We start from the raw sequence: 20261 nt of genomic DNA, 5'->3' as shown, positions 1-20261 counted from the left end.
GTATGATGATGTTATATTGGGAGAAAAAAACAAACATATATAGATCTTTTTGTTTCACGTTTAAACTCTTCGTTGTTTTTATTTATATATATAAGCACTAGCTACGTAGAAAGATGTACCTTCGTTAGTCATGTATCAAAATTTACATACAAATACACACAAGTTTTTGTTAAAAATTTCCTTCCTTACAGCTTGTTGCTTCAGTAATCAAAGTAGATAACCTGAACTAAAAACAACATACGTTTTCAACTAAACCATGTTGAGTTTTAAATAAATGGAAGAGTTTTGCATCGAATGTGAAATGTTGAAAAGAAACCGCCATGACTGAAAACCCTCTAATAATGTCGAACAATACGTGAATGTATACACAAACAATAAGATCGAAGTATGAAACAGAATACCGATAACAGTTGCATACAAACGCATGTTAAAAATTTCACGTGAACTTTAATTAAAACTGTACAGCAGAATGTTCTCTTGCTTTTCTAACACCGACAACAAAACTGAGAGGACAAAACTTTCAATAGAATTCAGTCACTGGAACCATAGTATATATTTTATTTTGATAAATTAGATTAGACATAGGTATGTTTCCCCGTTATTTATTTACAATTTCAAATTATCTTATACTTTTAAAAAAGTGGATCAGATTTTTAGTTCAGAAGTATTAGTACAGATATTTGGGATGCTTATAGTGAAAGCTGATTACAGTAATTAATTAAAAGAACCTTGAATTATTTGTATCAGGGTAAAGTATTCTCTTCTGAAAGGAGTTAATGTTATGAATAAGAGTGGGTTGTCTTGTATAGATGATACGTTTCAAAAGACTGTAGGCATACAGAAATTTGTATTTCAATTGTTATATCGGATTTCGTATTATTTTACACCAAATATTACATCTAATCAAGAGTGAAAGATCCAAACTTTTCCAGTCGTACTTGCCAGGTTTCCATCTTTCAGTCTGTGAGTAAAGGAAACAATTAGAAATTCGCGTGTATTACATTGGATGGATTGTCATGAGGTGTCCCCGCCGTAACAGTTCGTTTCGATTATAACATTAAGGACCAGAAATTAATATTGTTAAAAATTATTCTTGAAATCTTTTCCTTGAAATAATTAAAAAATACTGAATATTTCTTTACAATTATGTTATACCCTTTTTTATTTCGAAAAAAATTCTATCACTATACTAATGAAACCTGTAATAGTTTTTACTTAAATCACAAAGGTATTTTCATAGTTGACATGGTAATTTTTAAGTGATATAATACGAATAGTTTATTACTATAGTCTATACAATCTTTACTATACAAACTTCTCACACTAACATTCTTATTTCATAAAGGACTAGAAACACAGTCATACTCAATAAAATAACAGTTTCGAAACTATAAGTCAGTATATAGTAAAATATAAACTTTGTTATTACTAAAGTGTAATCGTAGAATGTTTTAAGCAAAATTCCTTCAGTTAAACGTTGCCTGAAAGGCCGTGAGTCATGAATGTTGAGGAGTACGTGCTATAAACAGCCCTAGGTTTGAAACCCGATATCTATACAAAAATAAGGTTGTTAGCATTTTGATAGGTGTTTTTAACGTCCTTACACACAGTATATTTAATTAAATGCCAGTGGCGAAAATACCTTTAACATAAAAATATTGTGTGAGATAAGCCAAGAATATTGCAACGGGCTTTTGTGAAATTTTATTCGTATTAATTTTGATTGATTGACTAAATTTTCTATTCCCGTTTCTATGTCTAGTTAAGAATTAATTGAAGTCTACATATGCACAATTATATAATTAAAAAGTTAAAGTTTTTTTATCATTATTATATGATACCATTTCAAAAGTAATGATACTGGCTGCTTAGAGGAAATGTAATGTAATTGTGTTTAGCTTTTGTATAATTTAATAAACACTTGCTAGTATTAAGTATCTTCAGTTTTGCAAGATCACTTAGATAGATTTTAAAAAACTAAGTATTTTTTTAGAATCATGATCCTCCTTTTTACGTAGTATTTGCTATTCATTGCAATAATTATGAATATAGATATTTGTGGAGTTGTAATAATGGTACAGTTTTAAACTTTTGTAGTACATAACCGATCAGCATATCTTTTATTTGTCTCTTCAAAACCAATTTTTTTGTGAACTTGATCTTTTTTAGTTTATTAGATGCAGTGACCGTATTTTTCATTATATAATATCATCAGCTATAAATCCTTCAGTGAAAATAACACATTTATTTTAGTATTCCTCTTCACCTAAGTATCGTTAAACTTAGCACGTGTTGCTATGAAAACGTGTCTTTATTCCTAGTAACCATAGCAGCCAGGCTTCAATAAAAAATAATGAAATGATGTATAGAATTTAGTTTCATCACCTTTTCTAAGTAGCGCAGGTCAAAAGATTAATTGAATTTACTCAGACACTTGTTAGCTCGATGTGGCTTTGCTATAAGAAAACACACACTCACTTGTTAGTGTTAGAAGTTGTCTATTGTAGAGGGCGCAACATTTTGTTACTTTGTGTACATTCTTTGCCTTTTTTTTAAGTTGAATTTTTTTTTGCTATTGCTGTCTTTACTGTGATCATTGTTTGTTATAGTTTTAGTAATTCCAAATCAAATTATTACATTGTTGTTATAAATTTGAAAATACCAACGCGTCTTTCCTGGTTTATTGTATTCATTGTGTTACTGAACGAGATTGATTTTTTTTCTTTGTTCCTATAGTATGGTTTTTGGACTGAAGTTTTTGAACAAACAATTATTTTTTTTGGTGGCAGACCTATTTCATGTTTATGTTCTTGTCAGACCTATTTCATGTTTATGTTCTTGTCAGACCTATTTCATGTTTATGTTCTTGTAATTAAAGAAATATTTGAGTGTGTTTTGACAAGTAAAAATAAGATATATATATATATATATATATATATATGTTTACGTGTATATATAGGTAGGTATATAGTTTTTTCTTTTTATTTACAATTTTAAGTACTGGCATTTGTAGTATGAAGAAGTGTACAGTTTCAATTAAAAACATCAATACTAAGATGTAAAAAGATTAAAAAGAAAATAAAGGTATATTGAATTCAGTATTTTCTAACCTTCATTTAATAACCATATAAATGATGAATAAACGCCAATAGAAAAATAGTGACATTTTTAGACATCAAAATGTCCTGCTTGAATCGGCAGCAACAACAAGTATTTTACATACAGCGTGTGCAAATGACCCCCAGGTTTGACATAATATTGTTGAACCCACATTTAGTATGTTTTTGGCACTTGTGAAGTTATTGAAACATAACAATATACGTAACACACAAATAGAACAAAATTATGATAGGAAGTGACCTATTAATTTAGATGATAGATAATGCTCAGTTATTACACCGTGGGTTGTATAGATTTTTACCTTACGTTACCTTAAAACTAATATTTGGTTATTTTGATATAGATTAAAATATATTTTTGTTTCCTTATTTTTTTCAGCCGCCTATTGGTGGGTTTCAAGAGGACCTCAACAAAACGCTCTCGGAATTCAACTTACGGATGAGAAAAACAGGCAAGAGAGCTCAAATTCCTTACATGTTTAGTTTAATAACGGGTCAAATGTATAAAGATCTTAACTGTCCTGATTCATGTTATAACATTCTAGCTATATGTAATATGTTAATGGCATAAGTGACACAGTTACCGATCATTCCCCATCCTCATTATAGAACCATATGCTGCAGGTCAGCTAAAAATATTTATGACAGTTTTTGAAAGAAAGCACTTAATTATACTTGTGTTTCAGTAATATGAAACTGTCTTGTTAAGGATATGTATTATCTTATGTAAATAAGTAATATTGCATAAAGGAATTTTTCCAGCACTAACCCTATATAGAATGAGTAGTTCTAATGAATAACAAAAAGCCATTCGAGTTGCACCTAAAATATAACTTCCGTAACATTGACCAGGAGTAACGAATCGTCTCATTAAGTACGATGTACTCCACCTCGGAATTTGCACAAATAGATTTAATTACAACGTTATTAACTTCCCACTCGCACAGCTGCAAATCTCTGGACGTTTAATGCTAGAAACCGGTTTTCGATACTCGTGGAAGGCAAAACACAGATAGCCTATTGTGTTTAACTGTAAGAACAATCAGAAGCATCAAGATTATACACGGATATTAGATAATAATGTAACCTACACCTAGACGTGTAAACTATGATCTGAAAACTTCAAGAAGTCTATCTGTACTGTGCGTGCACACTAAAAACTGATTTTTAAGGTTATAAGTTTTGAGATTTACTGCTGTTCTAATTGGGCTTTTGATTTACTGGAAATGAGAACTCTGTGTATTTTATACGTGCAGCCATTTATACTGCTTCGAACAGTATAATTTTACTTCGTTTTCTCAGTTGTTTTTTTTTTAAATTTAAAACACCATTCAGTAACACCATGTTGAAACTCTTTGGTTAAAGGCTAAAATGCATCAGCTAAACATCTGCAGTTTGTTCAGTGTTTAGCAATATTATGTTAATACTGTTTGGATAAATGCCATACCATATTAGCTGAAACCTCGATGATTTTGGTGATTTGATAATTTGCTGATTTTGTAAGAAGTTCATATATATTTACACGTGGCTGAAAATATTGTTTTTACTTCCATAAGCAAACATTGGTATGAAAACTGAACTAATACATAATAGGCAAATGAGTAGATGAAATAATTAGATCAGTTGTTATAAACTGGCACTACATGGCCAGTTGGATAAGGCACTCGACACATAATCCGAGGGTCGCGGGTTCGAAATCGATTCGCACCAAACATGCTCACTTTCAGCCGTGGGGACTTTATAACGTGACGGTCAATCCCACTATTCGTTGGTAAAAGAGTTGGCGGTTGGTGGTGATGACTAGCTGCCTTCCTTACACTACAAAATTAGGGACGGCTAGCGCAGATAGCTCTCGTGTAGCTTTGCGCGAAACTCAAAAAACAAACAAACATTCTAAGCTGTTAGGCCAGTAGAGATTTCCATAGGGATTAAAATAGTTATGTTAGGCGCGTGATTGTCTCTGTGTTTTTAAGGAATAGTTTTGTTTGTGTGACCGGGATTTAGTATATAGTTAAACAACAGGAAACACATTAACAGAAAAAATATTGTCAATGAAACTAAATTATAAGGATTAAATACAACTTTTTAAAATTTAGTTTAGGTAGAAACAGAGAAAGAAGTGAGGATTCAGTATTTCCAGACTAACATACTAGAAATAACTAACTTCGTTTATGTTTTCTCACAAATTTAAACGTATAGCGCTGAAGTAAAGTTTACTTACTCAGAGATAACATTCTCAGCGTAGTTTATAAAGCTATAGTTTTAATGTATTTTAATAAGTATTCTTTTTTACATCAAAATAATTACTATGACAACTTATTTTTATTTTTGTCTTTATATTGGACATTAATACCTCAAGACGACAAAAATTCCCTGTAAGTTTGTTTGTTTTGAATTTCACGCAAAGCTACTCGAGGACTATCTGCGCTAGCCGTCCCTAATTTAGCAGTGTAAGACTAGAGGAATGCAGCTAGTCATCACCACTCACTGCCAACTCTTGGGCCATTCTTTTACCAACGAATAGCGGGATTGATTGTCACGTTATAACGTCCCATGGCTGAAAGGGAGAGCATGTTTGATGCGGCGGGGATTCGAACCCGCGACCCTCAAATTACGAGTCGTACGCCTTAACCCACCTGGCCATGTCGGGTCACCCTATAAATACTTAGAGTAAGTTGGGAACAAACGAAATGCAAAAGTTGCCGAAGTTACCACCTTCGAAGTCCACCGTTTTCCTTACCCTTTTATTGTCTTTCAACGCTTGGGCTTCGAATGTGCTGCCATCTACAATTAAGTTCTGAGATGAAATTTAAGCATCGTTGGTCCAAATACAAGACTAGAAATATGACAAAGATTTAACAATAAAGTAACTGCGAAATGTGTAACAAAAGTAAGGTGGATGTAAAGCTTTAATTGAAGGAATATTCGATCTAGAGATTTAACCAAGTGATAACTAGAGAAAGAGAGAGTACCCAGTGTGACAAAATATTACTTTGGATGACACTGAACTTAAGAAAAACTCAAGATCTCAGATAAAAAATATTAAACCTGTGAAGTAATCGGAATTATAGTAAAATGAGTTACGTGAAAAATTCATTAGTTGAATTGTGCGACTTTAAAAGTTGTAAATAAACTTGTATGGTTATCACAAATCACTCATTTTCAAAATGGTTTTTCTGTTGTTTACCTGTTTTGTTTGTTTTGGAATTTCGCACAAGCTACTCGAGGGCTATCTGTGCTAGCCGTCCCTAATTTAGCAGTGTAAGACTAGAGGGAAGGCAGCTAGTCATCACCACCCACCGCCAACTCTTGGGCTACTCTTTTACCAACGAATAGTGGGATTGACCGTAACATTATACACCCCCACGGCTGGGAGGGCGAGCATGTTTAGCGCGACGGGGGCGCGAACCCGCGACCCTCGGATTACGAGTCGCCCGCCTTACGCGCGCTGTTGTTTACCTAAAGCATAATAACTAATATGATGAGTGTCATAATTTAATTACATGTCACTAATTAGAAATATACTTGATGAATGATACAAACGTTACGCACACTTTTTACACTCTCTCTAGAAAGTGATTCTAGCTTTCTTGTTCTCATTCAGGGCTTAGAGTTTCCTCATTTTCTAAAAATGTATATTGCAATATGTTTCACAATACAGTCTACTAGGACTAGATGTTCTCCCACTGTCGCAAGTGACGCATCTCACTGAAGGGATGGGGCAGTGGTTATTTACAAACTAAACGATACCTTATACGACACAAAAGTGAAGCCATTAGATCAGAGACTCCCATCCCTAAGCTTCTGACACTGCTACTGATAACCAAATATAGAAATTAACTGCCATTTTTAAAGATGCTCTCACAGATTGTTCAAGGGCATATCAAGTCTCGAATCTTGAACTTTCACATAATTGTTGAGTATTACATAAACTTGTAGTATCAACGCTTAATGTTCTTATATTACAGTGACGCACCTTTGAAAAGATACAATGGTAAAACGGTAGTGATAAGTCTTCCGGATGATAAAACCATCTATGATTATGACTGGTTTGGTGTTTGGTGTGAAGAATTCAGCATCGACTTTGGGCATGTAAGAATTCCACACGACATCAGAGTACCACCTTCTCTGCATTTGCTTGGCGTGAAGCCTGAGGTATTTATTTTATTTTAGTTAACTACTGATAAAAAAATATAGTGTTGATTTGAGGAGATCTATTTAAAACTCGTAATTTGGTTACAAAATTATTTGTAGTAACAGTTTGGTTTTACGCTAATTTTAATTAATTTGATTACTAAATGAAAGTACTTATGTGAATCACCATTTTGTGGATCAAATCAATGAAAGAACTACTTTTCAGTTCACATCAGAGATAACATGCAGTTCTCAGCATTTTGTACCACAACTAATAATAAAATATCAACGGTTACGTCTTTAAAAATAAATAATTCAAAATCTTCCATATTTCCTCCATTATGTTTGGGCCATGCGGAGATACAAATATCTAGTGTTACTATTGAAAATTAACACATTGTTAAACTTTTAATAAACATAAGCCAGAAATCATTTGAACTATTAACCCCTTCAAACTAAGAAACATCTATACTGTTAATAGGTAGTTAAAAAATAAAAAAATTGACCTGTTAACCAATATTTATACTGTTAACCACAACAAAGAACATGCAAACCTTAAATCATATCAAGTCAAGATCGTCTACTCCTTTAATTATCACAAAGTAAAAAAACACGAGTCAAGAATATCTAAACCTTTATTCACTAGAAATAAAGAAAATATAAATAAACATTCAAAAATCAAGAACGTCTAAACCTTCAACCATAATACGCAATGAATATCAAACATTTAATCACTAGAAATCACAAAATCTCCAAATAGCACAAACAAAGAACAAAAACGTCTGAATTTTTAAACCACCACAACACAAGAATATCCCACAAAACAACAACATATAAACATTTAACAACTGTAAAGAAAGAAATTCTAAAATTTTAATCATTATAGACCCAAACAAACGTACCCTTTAACCATTAATAAACCAAGCCATCTATATCTTTATTTACCACACACGAAGAACATCTAAATTTTTAACGAACATTGACCAAAAATACCTAAATGTTAACAACTTCACACCAAGAGCATCAAAACATTTACTCTAAGCCTTTAACCAGAATAAGCCAAAAACTACTAAACCTGAAAAAATTTGTTTGTTTAGAATTAAGCTCAAAGCTACATATCACCGTTATCAAAACCCGTTTTTAGTGGTACGAGTGCACAGACATACCGCTGTGCCACTGGCACGAGGGGTGACCAACAACTAACATTTATGTTAGATATGTACAACTATTTCGTTTAAATTTAATACGAGAGCTATGTTTCAAATAGCAATAAAGTGAGTGTGTTAAATTTAGTATTTTTAGAAGAGATAGATATCGCAGGTTTGCTCACTGAAACTTTCCCATTGCTTTAAATGAATATTGATACATCATAACGTTCCGCAGTTTGTAGAACGTTCTAGGTTTCAGGTGGGCAATATATAAGTGACTATGTTAGTGAAGTAAGTTAAAGTGAAAACAAAAATGAAGTTAGACTGTGTGATGGTCATTTAGTCATTTTAAAGTTCGTTTTACAATTTTTATTGCTACGTGTTATAATTTATCTCGGGCGAGTTTACGAGTTATTATCTTAGGTACATTACGTATTACGATTTAAAATAACCGGAAATTGTAATTTTTTTACCAAGGAAGATATTTAATTGTTTGTTTGTTCTGAATTTTGCACAAAGCTACGCGAGGGTTATCTGCGCTAGCCGTCCCCACTTTAGTAGTGTAAGACTAGAGAGAAGGCAGCTAGTCATCACCACCCACCGCCAACTCTTAAGATACTCTTTTACTAACAAATAGTGGGATTGAGCGTCACATTATAACGCCCCCATGGCTGAAAGAGCGAGCATGTTTGATGTGACGGGGATTCGAACCCGCGTCCCCCAGATTATGAGTCGAGTGCCTTAACCAACCGGCCATACGGGACCAAGATATCTAATCTCCTCTAAGAAATATTAACAACTGAAGTTAACTCTCTGAAGCTGATAATGTTCGAAATCTATAAACGTTCCTGGTCAAATTCTGTAGTCTTCCGATTAATAAGCGTTAATTACGATTACAGGTTTCGAGGCTTAAGATATACTGACTGTAGCAGCCAAACAATATTCTAACACTCTCTATTAGCGCGTCGATTTGTGATATTTAGAGAAAATTCTAGAAGCTTTAATTGGCCCAATAACATTTGAAGATATGCTAATGCTGTCGTAAACATATATTGTTTATTCTTACTCTCGAGAATTTTCTACAATTTTAGAAAACAAGTAGGAATTGTGCAATGCACATTTAACAATATAAATTATGTACATTAAACTGAGACAAACGTGAATATTAAATCCGTTACATTATTTATAAAATAAATATAAGTGAAAATGTATTGCAAAAGGATATTCTGTAATAATTGAACTCGCTTGTGGAGATTTTGACGAAAGAGAGACAATTATGTAAAGCTCTGGCTACAACTGTAATAAGCAATAGCGTAACGAGCTTTTGCTCGTAAGTTTTACTTGTTTGAATATATATTATTTTAAAAGAAATGGATTGTATGCTATCCGTTTATTCATACAATTTATCGCCATCAAATTACAGATATCTACTGTAAAGAATCCAGAATCCTGCCATATACACATACATAAAAAACCTGACAATCTAACTCTTCATCTACTACAAGTCAAAAACGATTAAACCTGTCAGTTATGTCAACAAATGAATAACCGACAGAAGCCATGGACATACACATTTTATATCGCCACAAACCAAAATGTCTGCACTTTCAATTATTACAAACGAAAGACAGCAAAAACATCTAAATTTTGAGACACTAAAAACTAAGAGAATCTAAACCTTGAACAATAATTAAACTAAGCCAAGAACGTTTAAATCTTCATTCAATATAATTCACAAAACCTTTTATTATTACGAAATAATAACCTCTTCCTGCTAGGTCCTTATATATTGTGAGCTTAATGTTTCGGTTTTGTATTCATGGCCAATAGCTATTCCTCATTGTGCCTATTTTGGTCAATTTGTTTTTCACACACTTTGGTCTCAAATAATTGGTTTTTAAATATCACTATTTTTATTTGACGTCACAGTTATTTGATTAAACACATCTTTTTCAGAGTGACGTTGATTTGCGACACGATAATGTGAAGCTTACTTGTAATTTCAAAGAACGACTTTTAAATTCTACAACGTTTAACTGTTGACAAACTTCTCACCATTCAATGGTGCAGTGGTGCCACAGATAGATTTATGGCTGCAAGTTAATAAAATTAAAAACCTTCTAAAGAATAATTATCATAAAGAGAGATTATTAAACAATTTAAAACAAAGAGTATAACAATTCGAAATCAAAGGTTTTTAAGTTCCTAACGGAAAACAAAAAAGTAGAGAAAGGCTCACAAACCAAATCATCTAATAATTTCTTGAGAAACTCAAACATACTGATTTTATTTAACCATATATGACATCTACAGTGAATGGTTTACAATTAGAAATGGTTATACCTTAACTCTAGGGATCTGCCATCCGTTTTTAGTTCGTTTGAGAATAAGAAGCTGTTCAGACTGAAAATACAAAAAAAAATAAATACTTTAATATTTGAACAGATATTTATATGATTACGCATAGCGCAGTTATTACTTACCATAGAATACTATAGTAAAATAATTTATCATTAACGTTGATAATCTCTTATGATAATTTTAGTATTAGCTGCCTACTTATAGCCCCATTGAATCTATTCTGTCGATAAACATTAATATTTTTTTATTAAAAGACAACATGTCAAGCAAATTTTATTAAATGTTAAGCTTATGCAATACATTTCTTTTCTCGCTAACTTAGATCTTTTACACCATGTCGCTAGCTTTACACTGTACATGAACAACATTTTAAGTAGATACTGTTTGCTGTAATACACATCTGTATCTGTTAAATTCTGGTATTTATAAAAGACCTCTTAGGGAAAGATACATCATAGTCTTGAAATTCTATCTGTAACTCGTTTGAAATCTATCAGGTCATCCCATTAGTAATGTCCGAAAATTTAATACAGAAAATGCATAATCATTTCTGTCTTTGTATGTGGCTTTAATGACTAAAGTATGTACTAGGACATGTATAAAAAAATGTTCAAACAAATAAAAGAAACTAACCGAACTCCACTTTTTCAGATCATTAATGAAATAAACCTTTATGAAGAGGGTGTGTTTGAGGAGAACATTAGACACATAATGCTTTATGAGTTATAGTGCAACAGAAACTACACGAAACATTTAAGGTGTTTATTGTGCGGAGTCATTCAGTGAAAGAAAATGTCGAAGGTGGTTTCAGAAGTTCAGATCAGGTGACTACAGCTTAAGTGATGCGCTACGTTTAGGTCGTTCGGTTGACTTTAATAATGACTTGCTGCTGGCTGCACTTGATGAAGATTGTGCTGTAACTGTTGAAGAACTAGCACAGAAGCTTAATTCAACCCATTCAACAGTTCACTTTCAGCTGCAACAGCTTGGAAGGGTGTCAAAACTTGGAAAATGGGTCGCCCGTGATTTGACAGAAGCAAATCTTAGAGCAAAAGCAGACATTTACACTTCTCTGCACTCTCGTGAACGTAACTCACCTTTTTTGGACAGGTTAGTGACTGGAGATGAAAAATGGATATTTTATAAAAATGTTAAGTGTCGCAGACAGTAGCTCAGTGCAGTTAAACTGGCTAAAGCACAGTCCAAATGTTGACTGGCTAAAGCACAGCCCAAATGTTGAATGTTGCACTGAAAGAAAAGAAGCCTGCTTTGATCAACTGTAAAGGTGTCGTGTTACACTAGAATAATACACGGCCCCATACAGCAAGGATCATATCTGCAAAGATTCAAGAGCTAGACTGGGAAATATTTCCACGTCGTCCTTATTTTCCAAACCTTGCCCCATCTGATTATCATCTACTCCGAAGTTTGCAGAACTATCTTGATGGAAAAGAGCTTGAAACACATGAAGATTATCATCTACTCCGAAGTTTGCAGAACTATCTTGATGGAAAAGAGCTTGAAACACATGAAGATTATCATCTACTCCGAAGTTTGCAGAACTATCTTGATGGAAAAGAGCTTGAAACACATGAAGATGTCAAAACTACCATCTCTACATTCTTTTCCTCCAAACCCCAAGAATTTTATAGAAGTGTCATTCAGAAGCTTGTGAATCGTTGGCAGGAAATAATTGATAATAATGGAACATACATTATTGATGAAATTACTTTAAAAGCGTTTGAAATCCTTTCTCTTTTCTGAACTTAAAATCGGACATTACTTAAGGGATGACCTGATACAATGTATTGTCAAGGAGGACTCTAAATAAAAACAACTAGAATCTGCAATCATGACCAGAAGGATAAAAAAACAAGTCTAATGAATTTTAATACTTTTTTAACAGATTTAAAAAGTTCCTTATTTAAACAAAATATAAATAACTGAAATTTTATGGAGTATACATAAATATCTTCTTTACAAAAGAAAGTATACCCTTGATAGCGGCCAGCATCAAATATTATAACGTCTGTCAACATATTATACACATTCAGTTCTTGAGATTTAGTAAACCATCAATCCACTTTCATAATTTTCACAATTCAGAACGATATTTGGTAAACCATTAGCCTTTGTTTCATAATTTTCAAAGCTGTGAGACTTAGTCAGTTGTCATACCACTTTCATAATTTTCACGTTTGAGCTCTAATTTTCACAGTTATACAAGGGATTTAATCAACCATCAGACTACTTTCATAGCTTTTACTAATCCTGAAAATAATCTTCGCCCAAATATGCACATCTTAAATGTGAAGAGAGTAAAACATTTTTAGTCCTTAAGTAAATCTACAAGATCTAAGAATATACTGATGTCAACTTACTTTTACTTCCAGAATAAATTAAACTGTGAGATCCTACAAGATAGTCTGGGATTTGAACTCCGATGGGTAATGGATGGTGGAGATACAGTGATGCAGCTCGTTGGAAGAATTGGTAAATAGAGTCTCTATAAAGGTGGCCAGTTAGTTAATTACGGAAAACTTAGTTTTCGGACATTTTGCTCTCGGTCAGCTTGTCACCGGTCTTTTCGTTACCAGATAATTTCATATCATTTTCTTCCTCTCATTTAATATTATAAAATAAAGATATTTCATCAGTATTAGTTCACTTATAGACTCAGCAGATAGCCCGATGTGGCTTTGCTATAAGAAAAAAACACACACATTTATAGACAAACACTTCATTTGGTAAAATATTAGATAATATTAGTAAATATGTTTTCAATAGCCTTCCAGTGGCACAGCGATATGTCTGCGGACTCCCACTGCTAAAGACTGAGTTTCGATACCAATGGTGAACAGAGAATAGCTTTCCCATTGTGCAGCTTTGTGCTTAATTTTAAACAAACAATGTTCGTTTATTAAAAAACATTCCTTCAAAAAGAAATAAAGTATCTTACCTTGTAAAAAATCTTATTTAAAAATGATTAAAGATCTGATATTTAAAAAAAATGATTCAGAGTGTAAAAAATCCCACGAAGAAAACGGAGTTTATTTGCTGGATCATAAGCCTGTAGCCCAGCCGCTGCCTCGAATAGTTGTCGAGCCATAAGGAGTCAGTTATATATAGCTGGAACAGGTTGAAAAACACCCTAGAAGCGAAATGTTTAGTAGTGAACAAGCATGAACAGTTTTAATTTAAAATATAAGTATAACAATAGATTTATATGTAACTAGATGTAAATATGTAAGACGAGTAAGTTTGTTTTAAAAGTTTCTATTTAAAATGTATTTTATAGTATCTTTCATCTTTCTTTCACCGGACGTAAAACCTACGCTTTGAACCAAATATTTCAAACCTGGACTCATCCTTCAATAGCAGCCTTTTCCAATAATCAACAATTCAGTTTGTTGTACTTTTAAACAAATTTCAGCTTCTCGACAATGTTTGGAGAATGAAGTAAAGATTTTTTAACTGTTGCACAACCAATTATTCCATTCCCATTAAGTACTCTTGATGCTGTAGATTTAGACAATTTTCTGTCATTTAGTACATGTTTGTTTACCTCATGCTTGAGATCAGTGACAGTCTCCATTTGTCCTGAAGGCTGCACAAAAGAAGATACTTAACATCAGTATCGTTTAATTTAGGTGTCCTGCCTCTTCCTTTCCTATTTTTAAATTTATCTCTCTCTGAATCTAGGGTGTACTTGACAGTGTTGTAGGAGCATTCACGTCTGGAGCAATTTATAGGAGAGCTCAACCAACATCACGTAATTTTTTATGCAAATTCTCTATCCTACTGACAATTTTTTACTCTTTTGGGGCCATCGCATGACAAAAAAACGTAGTATATAGGGTTAAACTTTGTTTTTCATCAACGTTTTCGTGGAGTGCTATTGATTGATTTATTCGAGTATATACTGGTATCATATGCTTGTTCTTGCTAACTTCTTTCTATATGATCAAGACACTACATGGGGTACCATGAGAGTTATTTCAGACCGTACATTTGATCAGTATGTTTATTCAAGCAGAACCCTTATGACATGCACTTGGTACAAGTATATGGGAATTGTAAAGAATGATAAGTATTCTCATTCATTTATCAGCAGGGATCAGTGAAATATTAAAACAGTGTTGAAATTTACATTCTGTAATAGCATTGAAGAATTAATCCTATAAAACAGAAAGAATGACAAAATATTTTCTTGTTCTAACACCTTTACACAGTACTGCATGTGACACTTTCTTTATTTCTGTTAGATTATTAAAAAAAAGTACAAAAGCCTATCCGATTACTTAGAATCTTCAATTCAGGATTAGTCAACATTAACACAAGTTTTTAATACTTACCGGTGTTTTAATATATTTATATTGTTACGATAAAATGATTTATATAAGTTGTTTTTTGAATATCGTTTTGTGATGGGATTTATTGTCGTTATAGGCTGAGTGAGTATCGTGTTTAGTACTGTTACAACTTTACGAGTGTTGTAGTGTATATTATAGTAACAACTATAATTAATTTTACCGTGAAAACGTAGTTAAAGCGATAGTTAGTCTTTCTTTAATCGGGCCCGGCATAGTCAGATGGGTTAAGGGGTTCGACTCGTAATCTGAGGATCGCGGGTTCGAATTCCCCGTCGCATCAAACATGCTTGCCCTTTCAGCCGTGGGGACGTTATAATGTCACGGTCCCCCGTCACCAAACTGCTTTCCCTTTGAGTCCTGGGGCGTTATAATGTTACGGTCAATCCTACTATTCGTTGGTAAAGAGTAGCCCAAGAGTTGACGGTGGGTGGTGATGACAATCAGCCTTCCCTCTAGTCTTACATTGCTAAATTAGGGACGACTAGCGCAGATAGCCCTCGTGTAGCTTTGCGCGAAATTAAAACAAACAAACAAACTTTCTTTAATCATAAAATCAGTACTTAATTAAAACAACACATATAACTTGCCTTTACATAAAGTTTCCATGTAACGCCTTAGTGTCCATTAGTAATCGTCTACTGACGTTAAAGATTATAAATAGGTCAGTAACTCCAGTTTCTGATATTTTATCATACGAAGAGGAAATGGCATTTTGTGTTTCGCAAAGAGAAATTTTTGTGTTGTATTTTTTGAAACGTTGATTTTGTGTTTTTAATCACGATCAACTCTTGTTAAAAACAGGTGATGGAGAGTATATGGCTTTCGGACTTAGCAAAGATGACAGTAAGACCGAAATGGTGAACGCAGACGTCGTAGTAACGTGGATCGACAGTGATGGTCAAGGTCACGCCGAAGACTATTTCCTGGCCAGTAAAGAACAAGTGAGTCGTTTTTTTGAGAATGACATGGATAAAACCTCTTCAACTACACACTCAACGTCGATCCCACAGTCTTGTTCAAAAACGTGTAGTCGAACATTTTGTTTATGCAAAATTAGTTTATTAATTACAGTAAACTAACAGAGATCGAAAATGGTATGAAATTGTTATGGTTTTCACACAATACTTCGCAGGTCTTTCTTTCTCTCTGTACACTTATACACAAAAACGCTTTACTGATATTATATATAAACTAATGACAACTGAGAAGTATGAACTTACAAATAAAAAATAAGATGCACTTGCTGTTTTCTTTTCAGTACCTCAGATGTGTGCCGCTATTAACTTGACAAATTTCATAATAAGCATGCTCATCCTTAAATGTAATGATTGTTCAGTTGAATAACTTTGTCTTCTCTTGACACATATTCCGGTATAACACGCAATTGCCTTCTTTATACGCACACTTCCATATGACAACAAGTCCCACTGCGTCTTCTCTTTATTTATATAATTTTTTATAATCATGTAATAAATGAAGATTACATAACTTGAAACATTAAGTGTGAAACTATTATTTAACATAGAGACAATAGGCATTTTAAATTACCCTAAACTCGTTGTGTCTAGAAATCCTCAGATCATGTTTTATTGTGGAACACAAGCATAATACAAAACACAGATTAAGATTTAAATAAAAAATATATTTGAAATAAAACAGTCGCTCTCCTAGCCCTTATATAACATGTAAAGTAGGACAGAACTTTGTATCACATAACACATAAAAGTGGTGTGTTTTTGAAAATTCTCGTCATGGACATGTTTTATGAATGGTTTTGTTTTAAACTACTCTTTACAAGCGTAGCTCCTAGAAATGTAAAAAAATATCCAATTATAGTTTGAAGTTGTCAAATTACATTTTCTGACTAAAGTTTTATTTGTTTATCGCAAAGTTGCTCAGTAGGCTAACTGTGCAGCGTCCATCACAGGGATTGAACTACAGTGAGCTACTGAGGATAGGGGGCCTTTGATTAAAGAATAGTAGTTCTCTCTCTTTTTCCAATTGGCCCGGCATGGCCAAGCGTGTTAAAGCGTTCGACTTGTAATCTGAGGGTCGCTGGTTCGAATCCCAGTCGCACCAAACATGCTCGCCCTCCCAGCAGTGGGGGCATTATAATGTGACGATCAATCCCACTATTCGTTGGTAAAAGAGTAGCTCAAGAGTTGGCGGTGGGTGGTGATGACTAGCTGCCTTCCCTCTAGTCTTACATTGCTAAATTAGGGACGGCTAGCGCAGATAGCCGTCGAGTAGCTTTGCGCAAAATTCAAAAACAAGCAAACAAACAAATCCTCTTTCTAATTAAGGACGGTGAAACAAAATCAGTTACATCTGATAGCCTGGGAAGCAATAGCTGCTTATTATACCAGCGAATAGTTTTTAAATATCTTTAAGGATAACTGTAATTTTTCAGGCTTAAGACCAGTAACTCTGTTATACTGCTACTAAGTTTAATGTAAAATTTTCTCATTTTGTGGTAAATAATGATAGGACTATAAGTCTTGTAATTGGATTTTAAAAACATTTTACTTTTGCTTTTTTAATTTCCGCAAAGCTTTTTGTTTTTGTTTGTTTGTTTTGGAATTTCGCACAAAGCTACTCGAGGGCTATCTGTGCTAGCCGTCCCTAATTTAGCAGTGTAAGACTAGAGGGAAGGCAGCTAGTCATCACAACCCACCGCCAACTCTTGGGCTAGACTTGGGCTACTCTTTTACCAACGAATATTGGAGAATGACCGTCACATTATAACGCCCCCACGGCTGGGAGAGCGAGCATGTTTGGCGCGACGCGGATGCGAACCTGCGACCCTCAGATTACGAGTCGCACGCCTTAACGCGCTTGGCCATGCCGGGCCTTCCGCAAAGCTACACGAGGGCTATCTGCGCTAACATCTTACATACAAATTTTCATCAGTGTATATTCAAAGGTATGGATTACACGAAGCTAAACCTAACATAATATTATGAGCGGTTATGCTTTTTTTCTGCTTTTGAGATAATAGCTTTTGTTTTTTATTTGTTATTTATTGTAGTCTGATGTACTGCAATTCTGACGTTCATAAACTTTTATAGTGTGACTTTTCATATTATATTTTGTTACCGCTTTATTGAGTCTTGTGATAGAATAGTTTTTATCATGAAGCCCCATGAGATTTAGAATATATGTCTTATATAGTACATATACATATATATGACAAAAATAATTTGTTTTATTTTGTAGTGTGTAGGAACTCATGGAAGTTGTCCAGATCAAAAATATCCAGGTGCAAAGAATAGCGTTACTTTGATGAATGCAGCTACTGTCAATGGATATAAGATGGTTACTTTCAGACGACCTCAAGCTGCTTGTAAGTTTCCCCTTTCACGTTGCTGTATGTTATAAGTTTATCCTTGAGCTTCACATTTCTGTTACTTGTAAAATTTCCTTGACTCCAAACCTCTGTTACTTGTAAGTTTTCTACTGTGTTATGAAGTGAGATGTAAGGTAACATCGTTTGAAACTGAGTGTAAGAAAGCAACCTCTGGTCAGTATATAGGGAATTAGAGGACAAAAATATACAAAGTAATTATAAAGTGGTTGGAGTAAGCCGGTATCGTGTTCGCCTTTCTAAGTACAGTTGGCACGGAGACTTCAAGAATGCATGTGGTTATGAAATGTTGTTACAAGGTATACGGGAACAAAGAGCAATCTTCAAAACAAAGGGACCGGTTCGACATGTGTGTTTGAGAAAGGGACATAAAGACAGGAGTTCCACTAGAAAAAAAAAAAAAGAGAGGAAAAAGAAAGGAAGAACAGGTTAGATGAAGAAGAAGAAATGACAAGTCAAGAAAAGCACAGGAAGAATGTCATATTACCAATAAAAACTTATGTGTGACTACCAGTGATAAAAAGGACTTTGATTTCCCTTCTTACGTACACCAACTTTATTTATGTTGTACTTATTTCTATTGGGGAATGATTCACGCAAATGTAAATATAACAATCCACTTTTTTATTTTGATGTAAGCCTACCTTTGAGTTTCATATGCTTTATTTATTTTGAGCAACACAAGTTTGTTGTTTCTATTTTTCCCTTCAGCGTCACATGTTTGTTACGTGCCTTTTGTGATTCATATTTGTAATTTTGCCCCTACGTTTCAACATCTCTGTTACTTGTAAATTTTTTCAAACTTCACAAGTTTTACTTTTTGAAGTTTTTTACTGGAGATTCACATTTCAGTTACTTATAAGTTTCCCTTTAAGCTTCGGATTTATATTACTCGTTTTTTGGGTTTCACATTTCTGTTAATTGTACGTTTATTCTAATTTATTATTTCTTTTGTTTGTTTCTTTGTCTGTTGACTAACATGTCTGTAATTTTTAAATTTACCCGAAAAATATTGTATGTACGTTTAAGTTTCAGTTACCTATCTGTTGCTTTAAATTTGCCCTTTAATTAATTTGATATATATTTTGCCCGCTATGTCCACAGTTTGTAAGCTTATCCTCCTTTTTAACATATCTGCGACCTTCAGATTCCTTGTTAACTAGCATGCCCATTGTTTGCAAGTTTAACCTCTAGCTTCACAGTTTTGTTACTTGTTCCTTTAACCTTTAATCTGATATACTTGTTGTCTGTTTATTTAACCTCAAGTTTTACATGAACGTTTACCTCCTAATATGACAAATTTGTTGCTTGTTAATTGACAAACATGTCTATTATGTACAAGTTTAACAAACATATTGACAAACATGTCTATTGTGTATAAGTTTAACAAACATATTGACGAACATATTTATTTTGTACAGGTTTAACTTACAGTTTGACACATTTGCTGCTTGTACATTAAAATCTTTTGCATTTCTTTTTCTTTAACCTATTCAACAAGAGACTATTCAATGCATTATTACTAGAAATCTTGTGTATGTCGTTTTTCTTGTTATCCAGTGGCACAGAGGTATGTCTGTAGACTTAACCACTAAAAACCGGGCTTCGTAGTGGACAGAGCACAGATAGCCAGTTGTGTAGCTTTGTGCTAAATTCCAAGCAAATAAAGAAACGGAAAGTTATTCCTACGAATGGCGTTGGACAAGTAAAACTTCTTAGTGCGAGGATAAACATATTTGTATAATAAATTAAGACCCATAAA

General features: G+C 33.5%; 1 protein-coding gene across 3 annotated transcripts in view; it reads left to right on the top strand.

Moving 5' to 3' along the window:
- LOC143229119 (protein Skeletor, isoforms B/C-like) overlaps positions 1–20261 on the top strand; it is an 83476-nt gene that overhangs the window by 45756 nt on the left and 17459 nt on the right. For all 3 annotated transcript variants that reach the window (XM_076460968.1, XM_076460967.1, XM_076460969.1), the window contains 5 exons: positions 3499–3571; positions 7088–7274; positions 13156–13255; positions 15937–16076; positions 18352–18478. In XM_076460968.1, the coding sequence (XP_076317083.1) occupies positions 3499–3571; positions 7088–7274; positions 13156–13255; positions 15937–16076; positions 18352–18478 (627 nt within the window). The remainder of the gene's footprint in view (positions 1–3498; positions 3572–7087; positions 7275–13155; positions 13256–15936; positions 16077–18351; positions 18479–20261) is intronic.

This window comes from Tachypleus tridentatus, chromosome 10 (genome assembly GCF_004210375.1).
Source record: "Tachypleus tridentatus isolate NWPU-2018 chromosome 10, ASM421037v1, whole genome shotgun sequence".
Classification (NCBI taxonomy): Eukaryota; Metazoa; Arthropoda; class Merostomata; order Xiphosura; family Limulidae; genus Tachypleus; species Tachypleus tridentatus.
The sequence above is the reverse complement of the archived record's forward strand: the minus strand, read 5'-3'. Positions and strand labels throughout refer to the sequence as shown.